Here is a 12,182-nt window from a genome sequence, read left to right as displayed (position 1 = left end):
GTGGTCGACTACATGGGAGTCCAGTGACATAGCCATTACGCTAACTGCTGGTTCTCTGGTGGTCCCAATTTAAAACAAACAAATAAACAAAAAAAAAACAAAAAAAACGTTTCAGAAGAAAATTACAGTGTACTAGTCACTAAAAAATAAATAAAAAAGAAAAGAAAAAGAAAAGTCATGCTGGTGCATGTGCATGCATGCATGCCCAAAATCCCAGGAGGAGAATGGAGAAGGGATTGCAGTGTGATCATCCCTCCTGGGGGTTGATTTTTCACATTTCTTCCATCTGGTCTCTCTGGGAGCACATGTGCCCTATGGCAAAAACCTTAAATAAAATCACTCTGAAAGGGTCAAGTGGCATAGTGGTTAAGGCACTAGATTCCCAAATGGCTGACCATGGACCTGGCTGCTTGCTCTCTCATTTTCCCTTTCTTTGTCTCTCTCTCTCTCTGGTTAAATTTAAAACAAACACTAAAACCATTTTTAAAAATAAAATCAGGGACCAGCAGGTGGCGTGGTGGTTAAAGTGCTGGACACTCCCACATGGCCGACCAGGGTTTGAGTCCTGAATCTGGTGTCTTGCTTTCTCACTTCCTTTCTCTCTCACTCTCACCCTCTGTCTCTCTCTGGTCAAATTAAGAAATAAATGAATGAATACATAAATAAATAAAATAAATAATTATTTAAAAAATAATAAATAAAATAAAACCAAGTGTATGTGTGTGCATACGCAAAATCCTGAGAGGGCACTGGAGAAGGGATTGTGGCATGGTCATCTCTTCTTTGGTGGTGATTTCTCACTTTTCCTGTGTCTTTTTTTTTTTTTTTTCTTTTTAATTATTTCATTTTATTTATTATTTTTAATTTGACCAGAGAGAGAGAGAGAGAGGGAAAGTGAAAAGGCAAGTCTCCAGGACCAGGACATGAACTGTGGTTGGCCATATGGGAGTCCAGCCCCTTAACCACCATGGTCTCCTGTGTCTTTTTCAAGGGAGGGATGGAATCAGGCACACACCCAAGATCCTGAGATGAAAATGGAGAAGGCCTTTCTATTCCCCCTGGAGGCGTGATTTCTCACTTTCCCTTGCTCTATGCCTCTCTGTCTAGCACATGCACCCTCTGGCAAAAAAAAAAAAAAAAAAAAAAAAAAGCTGCTGCAGTTCTAGGCATCGCAGCAACTTCGTACTAATGACCCAAAGATAGGGCCATAAAAGCTTTCCTCATTTGTGGCTCCAGTCCCTGACTTCCTCTTACATCTTGTTAACCAGAGCTGGGTCAGAGTCATCCAGATTTGCTGCAGAGGCTGGGAAAGCAAGCAGACAGCAAAGAAGATTGTGAGTAATCCCTTGGGGCTGGCACACTGCCACCATGATTGCTCCAGGACTGTGTATTTGGGCAAGAGGAAAAATGGCTGTTGGAGACAACGGTGTTACCACACCAGGACAACTACAGCACAGCGTTTGGTCCAATAAATGCAGGCATATCTGGAAAAGATAGCTATCATGTATGTGTTAGTGTAAAAGTCAGCTGTTTTAAGAAACAAGTATATTTAATTCCTGGGAAGAATGACTTCAGTCTCATCTTCGTGTGTAAGTGCACCGAGTATGGAATTGTGTCTTACCTTGTATTTAACGTGTAAGTCAGTACTTCCTTATGTATTCTGAATTTGGAAGGATTAGGAAAGAGTCAGGACCTGTCTGGGTTAGGAGATTTTGTGCCATGTACTCATCTTCTGGAAATGAAATTACTTGTACTTTAAGTGATGAACTGGGCCAAGAGTGATTCTTAAAATCACATTGCACACAATCCCTGGTTGTGTTATCTAGAGCAGCAGGCCTTGGGCCATATGCCCAGTATCTAATAACTAGAAAAGAGACTAAAAATTTAAGTTCCTCTAGCCTATGTTTTTGTTTCTTTAGATTTCTAAAGGGCATGCACACTGGTGAGAAAGAGAAAAGCAGCCCCCCTCCCCCCGCATGAGTTGTGGTCATCGCACTCTCCTTTCCCCCATTTCTCCAGGATTCGGGGCATGCATGCACACGTCCCATTTTTGTTTTGTTTTTAGTTTTTGCTATAGGGTGAGTGTACTCACCAGAGAGAAATGAGAAATCAACCCCCACAGGAAGATGGCCACACCACAATCCCTTCTCCACTGTCTTGGAATTTTGGACATGCCCTCAAAGTGGTTTCTTTCTTTTTCTTTTCTTTTTTCTTTTTTTTTCTTTTTTTTTTGCTATAGGGTGCATGTGCTCACCAGAAAGAGAGAGACAGACAGAAAGCGAGAAATCACCCCCCGGGGGGATGGTCACACCGCAATCCCTTCTCCTCCGTTCTCCTCTCGGATCTTGGGCATGCACGCACATGCGCCTGGCATGAGTTTTAAGCCACCAGGTCCAGGACCCAAACCACAGTTGACTACATGGGAGTCCAGCAACATAGCCATTATGCCAACTGCTGGTCCCAACCTTATTTAATTTGACCAGAGAGGTACAGAGTGAGAGAGAGAGAAAGCGAGAAAGCCAGCCACCAGGTTCAAGACTCGAACCATGGTCAGCCATGCTGAAATCCAGTGCCCTTCATCATGCCACCTGCTGGCCCCTCAATTTTTATTTACTTATTTTATTTCTAAAAAAATAATTTTATTTATTCATTCATTTATTTTTTAATTTGGCCAGAGAGAGAAAGAGGGTGAGAGTGAGAGAGAGAGGAAGTGAGAAAGCAAGCCACCAGATTTAGGACTCAACCCCTGATTGGCCATGTCAGAGTGTCCAGCACCTTAACCACTACGCCACCTGCTGGTCCCCTCAATTTTTATTTTTAAATTTGTCTGACCATGGTTCAAGTCCTGGACCTGCTGACTTGGTTTGCTTTCTCACTCCACCCCATGGTTTGTTTTTTTTTGTTTGTTTTTGTTTTTGCTATAGGGTGCGTGCGCTAGCCAAAGAGAGACAGAAAGACAGAGAGCAAGAAATCACATCCCCTGGGGGTTGGCCATGTCACAATCCCTTCTCTCGGGATCTTGGGCATGCATGCACACATGCCCGGCGTGAATTTTAAGCCACCGGGTCTGGGATGCAAACTGCAGTCAACTACATGGGAGTCCAGCGACATAGCCATTATGCTAACTGCTGGTCCCACTCCACCCCCTCCTTCTCTGTCACTTTCTGGTCAAATTAAAATAAGTTAATTAAATATTTTTTTTTGAGAGGTTTTTGCAATAGGGCACGTGCACCCACCAGACAGACAGAGACAGACAGAAAGCGAGAAATCACCCCCCAGGGGGGATGGCCACGCCGCAATCCATTCCAGGGGGGATGGCCACGCCGCAATCCCTTCTCCTCCATCCTCCTCTTGGGATCTTGGGTACGCACGCAGACGCGCCTGGCGTGAGTTTAAGCCACTGGGTCCGGGGCTCGAACTGCAGTTGACTACATGGGAGTCCAGTGAGATAGCCATTATGCCAACTACTGGTCCCACTAAATAATTATTTTTAAAAAAAAATCTCTAAAAAAAGAAACCAAGCTGCCAGGTCAAGGATGGGACTTGAACCAGTTGGCCATGTGGGAGTCTAGTGCTCCAACTACCACACCACCTGCTGGCCCCACCTGGTATGTATTTTAAGCTTCTGGGGGCAGGATTTGAATTGTGGTCAGCCTGTAGGAGCCAGCTTCCAATGCACATGGCATAACCCTTATGCTGTGTGGTCTTCCTTGGCCAGTGTTTTTGACTTTTCCGTATACATGGAGCATGTATATGGGGAGGGTGGGGGCTGGGGAGAAACAGAGACCTGGTGCTCATGGTCAAGGCTGGGGAACCTCCCAAACTAATGGGAAGGGAGGGGAGAGGGCAGAGAGACCAAGGATTACAAAGGGATCACTGAAAACATGGCTTGGAGTTTTTGCGAATAAAGGTTTATGTTCTTCCATAATTTCATAACTGCCCTGAGGCAGTTATGAAATTCCCAAGTCCCTATCCAAGTGACCCTATTAGACGAAGCACTTCTGTAGTTTGCATTCTAGGAAGGACCCTGAAAGGAGGGTTCAAGGTGAGCAGGTCTGAATGGGTATAAAATATTTTAAGTACGTGTCCCCTCGAGTCCCATTGGTATAGAGCTTCCAGATTTACCAGGTTTAGGGATCCTTCCCCTAGTAAGCCAGTGGTGGCCAGCAGACAAGTTGCATGGGGGATGACACACAGTAACTGGAAATGAGTCTCACCCAAAACAGCAGCAGCTGCACGCAGGTCCCTGACCGTCCTCAGTGGAAGCCGCCTTCTTACTGGCTGCAATGTCAGTGGGTTTTGACCATTAATTAAACTAACACGACCCGTGAATGAATAAAGACTTCTGACAATAAATACCTGATGGGTAGGTTGGATCTTTATCCTTAAGGAAAAGAGCCACAGCTGGTTTGAGTATCACGTTTAATATAAGATACAGTGGGCAAAACAGAGTCTCAGACTCAGTTACAGTCAGTGAGTTAACAGCCTAGGCACTTGGACAAAAATTTGGCCCTGCTGTCCCGAGTCCTCACGGCCCTCTGCACATCACCAACTGGTGGCACCCTGACTGACATCCTGCTGATTGGAGGCCCCAGTTCCCAGCTCAAATCAAGAGACTGGCCCCAGCCATTACAGCAGGTGTCATTTTTCAAGACGGGCTTGAGGAAAGTGGGCCCAGAACTGGACATGGGGGCCCAGGCTGCCCTGCGTCTGCACATGCAGCAGTCCAGAGCTTGAGCTAGCTCACAGCTCGAGGCTAGCCTACCCACCTTCCCACCCACGTGTTTATCCTTCCTGGCTGCCCATGCTAGCCACAATGGTGACCATTCAGCTAAAGACAGATCTTTCCAGAGCTGTATTTGGCATAAGCTAAGCCACTGCAGGTGCTGCCAGTGGCCAGGCACAGGTACAGAGGCCCTGAGGAGTTGGGAGGAGGGGAGAGCAATGTGCAGGCAGAGCAGGAAATAGTCAGCTTGGGTCCCTGCCCCAGGAGCCCATAAGGATAAAGGCCGTGCAGTGAAGGGTAACATACGGGTCTTCTCTTTGGTCAGGCAAGGGCCCAAGTATGGGCCTGGGAGGTGAAAGGGTGAAGGGCACAGGCTCTGCCCTTGGACCCTGGCTATAGGCTCATCCCATCGAGGCGGTGATGCAGCAAGGGGCAAGGCAAGACAGAGCAGACTCAAGCAGTCCTCATTGGCTCTAGGAGCTGCCCTTGTCCTTGTCATCCATCAGGTCATACCTGTGAAACAAGAGAGGGCTCAGGTAGAAGGATGGCTCTCATGTTCTTTTACAAATAAGATATAGGAGTCGGCAGGTGGTGTGGTGGTTGAAGGTGCTGAAATCCCACATGGCCAAACATGGTTCGAGTCCCACACCTGGTGGCTTGCTTTCTTACCGCCCCCCCCCTGTTCTGTCCCTCTCTAGTCCAATTAAAATAAATAAAGCTACATAAAATAATTTTTTTTGAGAGCTTTTTTTCTTTTTCTTTTTTTTGGAGAGGTTTTTGCTATAGAGTACGTGTGCTTGCCAGAGAGAGAGAGACATAGAGACAGAAAGCGAGAAATCACCCCCCAGGGGGGATGGTCATGCCGCAATCCCTTCTCCTCCTTTCTCCTCTCGGGATCTTGGGCACACATGCACACGCGCCCAGCGTGAATTTAAGCCACCAGGTTCAGGACTCGAATCGCGGTTGACTACATGGGAGTCCAGCGACATAGCCATTATACCAACTGCTGGCCCCAAAATTACATAAAATAATTATTAAAAAAAAAGAAAAAAGAAATGATATAAAATTCCAGGGCTCCTAAACTTCACAGAATCAATGGTTGTCAGCTTGGGCTCCTCCCTTCCTATGATTGGGACTTCTCCTTAAATGTCCAGGCCCATCCCCACCTACACAGACACTTACCATCGGGCTGCGCCCTGGGAAAGGTCTATCTCAGCTAGGTCCAACTGCACCTGTGTTGCAAGACAATGGAGGCAAGAGATTATTTTGATATCTCCAAAGACCATGTCCCATCATCACACACTCTTTGTCACAAACCACTGCAGATGTGATAGGGTTACCTCCAAAGTGTCACTGGGGTGCTTCTCCCCAACAGGGGTTACTACTTCAATACCAACAGCCTCTAACGCTCACCTCTGCCCTACCCATCCCTGCCCTTTTACCTTCCCCAGCAGCTCACGCTCTCTTGACATGAAGGAGGAATTTGACTTCACAGAGACATCCAGCTTTCGCTTCAGGGCTTCATCCAGGGGCAGTTCCCACTCAAACCTGGGGAGCAACTGGTGTTAGGAGTCAGGGGTCCTCTCCAAGCCTGTCACCTCCCCACCTGAACACCCACTGGCTAACCGCTCATTGAATTCAGGATTGAGGGTCCTCTTCTTCTGTGAGGTCTTTCTCTTGGTGCCTCGGTTCTTGTCTGGCAGTAGCAACAGTGATACGTAGGGGTCAGGGGGGTCCCGCCCATTTTGCCGAAGGGCCCTGCAACACGAGGATGCAGGTGGTAAGGTAGACCCAGGGAAGGAATGGAAGGAGCCTGAGGATAGGAGGCTGGGGTCTTACCGGCAACTGTGAACAATGCTGACCAGCTTGCGTTCCTCGCTGTAGTACCACACGGTCAGCTTCACCTGGCCCAGAGGTCCGGCTGGAGCCTCTGAGGGACTATGGAGAAATGGCGCTAGCTCTGGGAGACGGTAGAGCCTGGGGACCCTGTAACCCATACTTCAGAGTCGCGCTGCATCCCACCTCTGTCCCCGCCCTTTACCTGTCACTGTGTGTTAGGCGCTGGCGGAGCTCGGGGGCAGAGGCGGTGATATGAGGGAGGCCCCCCCAGAGCTCGACTTCTTCACTCAGAGAGGAGGAGCTGGGGCTATAGCTGTGGCTGTGAGCTTCCACTCCTGAATGCTGGGACACCAGGATCTAGGGGCAAGCAAGTATGAGCTGGGCAGTTCTCTCAGCCCTGCCTATGAGGACAGCCCTGTTCCACCCTCCTGGGTGCCCTTCAGCCATGAAGGGCCCCTGCTCAGCCTCAGCCTTGCCCACCACCTCCTGGCACTCACCCCTAGCTGTGCTCTCAGCAGCACCTGCCCCTGACCGTTGTTGAGCGTAAACCAGCGATCCAAGCAGAGGTGGTCGGCTGCGAGGAGCTCTGAGAGGGCCAGGGATAACGAGCCCAGAGCACCAGTGCCCTCACCCCGAACCTGTGGGGCAACAGGACTGTGATCAAGCAGTTCATTTAATCCCAGTGTTCTAGATCCAAACGCTTGCACTCCTCGGCTTTGGTGAGAGAAACCAAAACGTTTTGCTAGTCCCTCCTTCCTTCCTTTCCTAACCAGAGTAGACTAGACTATCTTTACTTCCTTTTTTAAAACTTTTCTTAGAGAGTTTTTTTGCTATAGAGACAGAGAGAGAGAGAAGTCACCCCCCGCGGGAATGGCCATGCAACAATTCCTTCTCCTCCATTCTCCTTTTGGGATCTTGGCACACACGCACACAGGCCCGATATGAGTTTCAAGCCACTGGGCCCAGGGCTTGACCCTCGGTCAGTGACTTGAACCCCAGTAGTTGGTCATGTGCGAGTCCAGCACCTTTAATACTGTGCTACCTCCTGGCCCCTTTACTTCCTAAGTCTTCATGTAAATTATGCCAGTGACACCTGCACAGAATGGAGAGATGAAAAGTAAATGTTTCCTGCCCATCCTCGCCCACTTCCATATTGCAAATGTTACAACCTGTACCCCTCTTGTCTTCTTTGTTCTGCTACGATTTGAACCAACTTTAGTACAATTCTTTTCCTTTTCTTTCTTTTTTTTTTTTTTTTCGTTTGCTATAATGTGCAAGCACTCACCAGAGATAGAAAGGGAAAGTAAGAAAGCAACCCCTATTGTGGCCACACCACAATCCCTTCTCCTCATTTCTCCTTTTGGGACTTTGGGCATGAACACACAGGGACCTGGTATGTGTTTAAAGCTGCCAGGTCTAGAACTTTAACAGTGCAGTTGGTCATGGGAGATCCAACTACCTTTTTTTTTAAAAAAATTTTTTTTATTTATTTATTTATTTTATTTAAATTTGACCAGAGAGGAACAAAGTGAGAGAGGGTGAGAGAGATGGAAAGTAAGAAAATAAGCCACTAGGTCCAGGACTCAAACCGTGGTCGGCCACGTGGGAATCCAGCACCCTTAACCACCACACCACCTGCCAGCCCCAGAGATCCAGTTACCTTAGCCACTGTGCCATGAGCTGGCACGAGAATTCAATTTAAAAAAAATTTTTTTAAAGGTTTTGTCATAAGGCATGTGTGTTCGTGAAAGAGACAGAGAGATACAGACAGAGGGAAAGTGAGAAACCAGCCCCTAGGGGGAATGGCCACACTGTAATCCCCCTTTTTTTTTTTTTGAGAGGTTTTTGCTACAGGGCTCATGTGCTCGTCAGAAAAGACAGAGAGAGACAGAGAAACAGACAGCGAGAAATCACCCCCAGGGAGGATGGCCATGCCACAATGCCCTCTCCTCCATTCTCCTCTCAGGATCTTGGGCACGCATGCACATGTGCCTGGTGTGAGTTTAAGCCACTGGGTCCAGGACTTGAACCACGGTCGACTACATGGGAGTCCAATGACATAGCCATTACGCTAACTGCCGGTCCCACTGTAATCCCTTTTCATCCATTCCGCTCACGATTTTGGGTACACATGCACATGTTCCTGGTGTGACTTTTTTTTTTTTAAGAGAGATATTGCTATAGGACACGTGTGCTCACCAGGGAGACAGAGAAACAAAAAGTGAGAAATTCTCGGGAGAATGGCCATGCTGCAATCCCCTCTCCTCCATTTTCCTCTCAGGATTTTGGGCACACACGTACATGTGCTCAGCATGAGTATCAAGCTGCCAGATCCGGGACTCAAACTGAGGTCACCCATGTGAAAGTCCAGCGACATAATCATTATGCCATCAGCCGGTCCCACCTGGTGCGATTTTCAAGCCTCTAGATTCGGAACTCAAACTGCAGTGAGCCATGTGGGAATCCAGCCGCCTTAACCACCATACCACCTGCTGGCCCTGAACGTATCTTTTTCACCCGGAAGCCCCGTGCTTGATTCAGTGTCTAGCACGGAACTGAAATAGAATGAATTTATGGTACCTGCAACTCCAGGCTCTCAACGTGTGGTTTCCTGATGAGAAAAGAGGCACTCTCATCCCAGATAGGGGCTGAAGCCTGGGAAACAGTCTGGGAGACCAGGGGTTATGATCAGTGGTTGATACTCTCTCCCCTCCTCCTATCCCTCCCATTCTTAATCCTACAGCATTTGCCAATACCTTGGTTTTATGAGAAGTATCTCCCACGGTAAGAGTAGCATAAGGGCTGGGAGGCTTGGTACCTTTTCGGAGCTGGAAGGAGAGTTCTATGTTAGTCTTAAATTTAGATGAATTAGAGATATTCCTGTCCCCTCACAAATACCCACAGCCAGCCCGGCCACGGCTCCATTATCACTTGTCAGTCATTATCCTGTGGCCCCGGAAGGACAATTCTTCCTACCCGAGCACCGCCCTCAGCAAGAAGGGGCTATTTACTACTCCAGATATACCGTAGGAGGTGGGGAAAGGACAGGGAGCCATGGGCATGGGGAGTGGCTCTCACCGGCAGGTCCTCTGCCCGCTCCAGGTAGACCGACAGCAGGGCTGCTGCCAGTTCCGCACTCTTCTGCGTCTGTATCAAACTGTTCACCTGCAGCACCTGGAGGAGGGCGCATGGGGGTCTGAGGGTGGTAACGAACACCCCGGGGCCTGGCACACGCCTCAAAAGCTGAGACAAGAGCCCTCTGACCCACCTCGGGTCCCTTCCTCCTTCCGGTCTCTCTCCTTACCTCCTCCAGCTCAGCAGCCGTGGGACGAGGTGTGAGCCGCTCCAGGCGCAAGTGCAGGCGGCCAGATGGGACGTCCTCCAGGGCCAGCCACTGTGGAAGGAGGTAGGGGAGACTTGGGGATGTGGGGGCAGGGGAAGCATGGAGATGTGGCCTGGGTCAAGGTCAGGAGAAATGTTAACGAATCCATGCTCACCTCATCAAGGAAGCCACTGTTTAGGACTGTGGCAAGACTCACTTTACACCTGGAGAGAAGGTTAAGAGGCAGATGGTCAAAACCCAGTCTCTCTCTCCCCACGGCCAGACTAAGGCCTATAGAGGCCCAGCCTGTCTGCCCCCAGGGCCCTCACCTGCCCAGGAAGTCATCCTTATCCAAGTCCTTGTCAAAGACCTCCACATCTAGCTCTTGGCCTGGAATTGATGTTACAATCACCTAGTAGGAGAAAACAGTGCAGACGAAAGGGGATTCTCTCCTTCTCTCCAAATGACTGAATCCCCCCAATCAGTGGAACCCCAGAGGTTTTTGGACCACTCTTGGAGCTGGGAGAAACATGGGGCAAGGACTACAAGGAGTTCCAGACACTCAATTCTGACCTCAAAAACCTCATTCCAGCGGGGATTGAGATCTTCCCGAACAACACGGCTCCGGAAGGTTCGTCCTGCCAGCTTCAGTTTGACATAAGGGTCTGACTTGCCCTTCACCAATCCCCCCAAGAAACGGTCTTTGGCAATTAGGTCTTGGGCCTCTAACACATGGATCCGAAGCACATTCTGCAAAAGGGACAGATGGGGTACCAGGTGGCAGTCGAAGGGCGAGGACCTGTCAGAGCCAGCCCTGGAACAGGCTGTGTACACTAGGATGAAATAGACCTCCACTCTTCCAGATACAGACTCACCTCGGTCCCAAAGTGACTGTCAGGAGTAGTATGACAGGGTCGTGGTGGGGCATCCACACTGCTGCCTGTCTGGGGACTCTCACTGTCCGGGCCCAGAGCACCTGGAGCACCAGGCCCAGCAGGGAAGCATATTTCTGATGAATCCAAGTACAAGATCTGGGGAGGGTAGCGTGATTGTCAAATAAAAGGGTAGCTAGGTACCAGGAAGCAAGGTGTGTGAGGCTCGGGCGGCAGAGCAGGGAACTCAGGTCCCTGTCTTGGGGGGGCTCATTTCCACACACGCATTCCTCCCCCAGCCAGATCAACAAACATTTTCTGTGTGCCTGCTAGGTGCATATCTATACTAGCTCATTTCATCTTAAGAGGGTATCGGGGGCCGGCGGGTGGCATGGTGGTTAAGGGCGCCGGACTCCCACGTGGCCAACCACGGTTCGAGTCCAGGACCTGGTGACTTGCTTTCTCACTTTCCTTCTCTCTGTGTGTCTTTCTCTGGTCAAATTAAAATAAATGAATGAATGAATAAATAAAATTAAATAATTTCAAGAGGGTGGGCTGGCTCTGTGCTGAAGCAGTAATATGCTGCTCAGCAGAAGCCGGGTCCCATGTGGTAACTGGTTTGACTCCTTGGCCTGGTCAGCTTGAAACACTGAGCACAGGCACAAGTGCCCAAGATCTGACGGGTTAGAGAACTGGAGCCATGGGATCACGGCGGGATGAGACTCTTCAGGGAGTGCTCGTTTCTCTCTCTCTCCCCCACACAGTCATATGAATGCACGTGTGCTCCATTATGAAAAGAAAAAAACTTCAGAAAAAAATCTCAAGGGCTCCCCTCTCTTCCCTTGCTTTTTTATTTTTTTATTTTAAAGTATCTTTCATTCTATTTTCCATGGGCAAGAGGAAGAAGACCCCAACAGGGGCTTCTCTACCTCCAGTCTCAGTGGCCACAGGCAGGCATACATATGGCGTGCTCAGGGAGCTCCTGGGACACAAGCCCAGGACCTTTCCCATATGGGTTGCATTACTGCTGTGCCACCACCTGGCTTCATCCCTTCCTTACTGTCAGTACCAAGGAATCCCAGGCCTCTCCCCCACTCTTCAGCACTTCCTCCATTTCCATACCCTCATCACCAGTTTCATGTAGAGCCTAGAGTTTAGGCCAGAGCTGCTGAGCTGGAACCACTGGTCCAGGGTGAGGTCAGGGGCAGTCAGCAGGCGAGCCAGAGGCAGGGTCAATGTCCCCAAAGTCAGGGCCCTGGAGTCATCCTTCACCTGTGGGCACAGGAGTGGGGAAGGTTGTAAAGGGGTTAGGGAAAGGGAAGCACCCTGGGAGGATTATAACATGGCTCCAGCCTCACTCCTCTCCAGACAAATCACAACCTTTTGCTACATAAAGGGCCAATTCTTTTTTTTTTTTTTTTTT

General features: G+C 49.2%; 2 protein-coding genes across 2 annotated transcripts in view; both read right to left on the bottom strand.

Moving 5' to 3' along the window:
- MYL6B (myosin light chain 6B) overlaps positions 1-4,288 on the bottom strand; it is a 15,944-nt gene extending 11,656 nt beyond the window's left edge. Inside the window, exon 1 of the mRNA XM_027767166.1 lies at positions 4,218-4,288. The gene's annotated coding sequence lies outside the window, so the exon portion shown is untranslated. The remainder of the gene's footprint in view (positions 1-4,217) is intronic.
- Positions 4,289-4,405: 117 nt separating this feature from the next.
- Positions 4,406-12,182, bottom strand: part of ESYT1 (extended synaptotagmin 1) — a 17,402-nt gene continuing 9,625 nt past the window's right edge. Inside the window, exons 16-31 of the mRNA XM_006165596.3 lie at positions 11,882-12,031; positions 10,763-10,918; positions 10,461-10,637; positions 10,217-10,299; positions 10,063-10,111; positions 9,870-9,959; positions 9,644-9,739; positions 9,322-9,393; positions 9,146-9,232; positions 7,063-7,203; positions 6,768-6,922; positions 6,566-6,664; positions 6,353-6,484; positions 6,169-6,274; positions 5,909-5,958; positions 4,406-5,239 (exon numbers count right to left, since the gene is read on the bottom strand). Coding sequence (XP_006165658.1) covers positions 5,200-5,239; positions 5,909-5,958; positions 6,169-6,274; positions 6,353-6,484; positions 6,566-6,664; positions 6,768-6,922; positions 7,063-7,203; positions 9,146-9,232; positions 9,322-9,393; positions 9,644-9,739; positions 9,870-9,959; positions 10,063-10,111; positions 10,217-10,299; positions 10,461-10,637; positions 10,763-10,918; positions 11,882-12,031 — 1,683 coding nt within the window. The 3' untranslated portion in view covers positions 4,406-5,199. The remainder of the gene's footprint in view (positions 5,240-5,908; positions 5,959-6,168; positions 6,275-6,352; positions 6,485-6,565; positions 6,665-6,767; positions 6,923-7,062; positions 7,204-9,145; positions 9,233-9,321; positions 9,394-9,643; positions 9,740-9,869; positions 9,960-10,062; positions 10,112-10,216; positions 10,300-10,460; positions 10,638-10,762; positions 10,919-11,881; positions 12,032-12,182) is intronic.

This window comes from Tupaia chinensis, unplaced genomic scaffold (genome assembly GCF_000334495.1).
Source record: "Tupaia chinensis unplaced genomic scaffold, TupChi_1.0 Scaffold143970_1, whole genome shotgun sequence".
In the NCBI taxonomy this organism is placed as follows: Eukaryota; Metazoa; Chordata; class Mammalia; order Scandentia; family Tupaiidae; genus Tupaia; species Tupaia belangeri.
The sequence above is the reverse complement of the archived record's forward strand: the minus strand, read 5'-3'. Positions and strand labels throughout refer to the sequence as shown.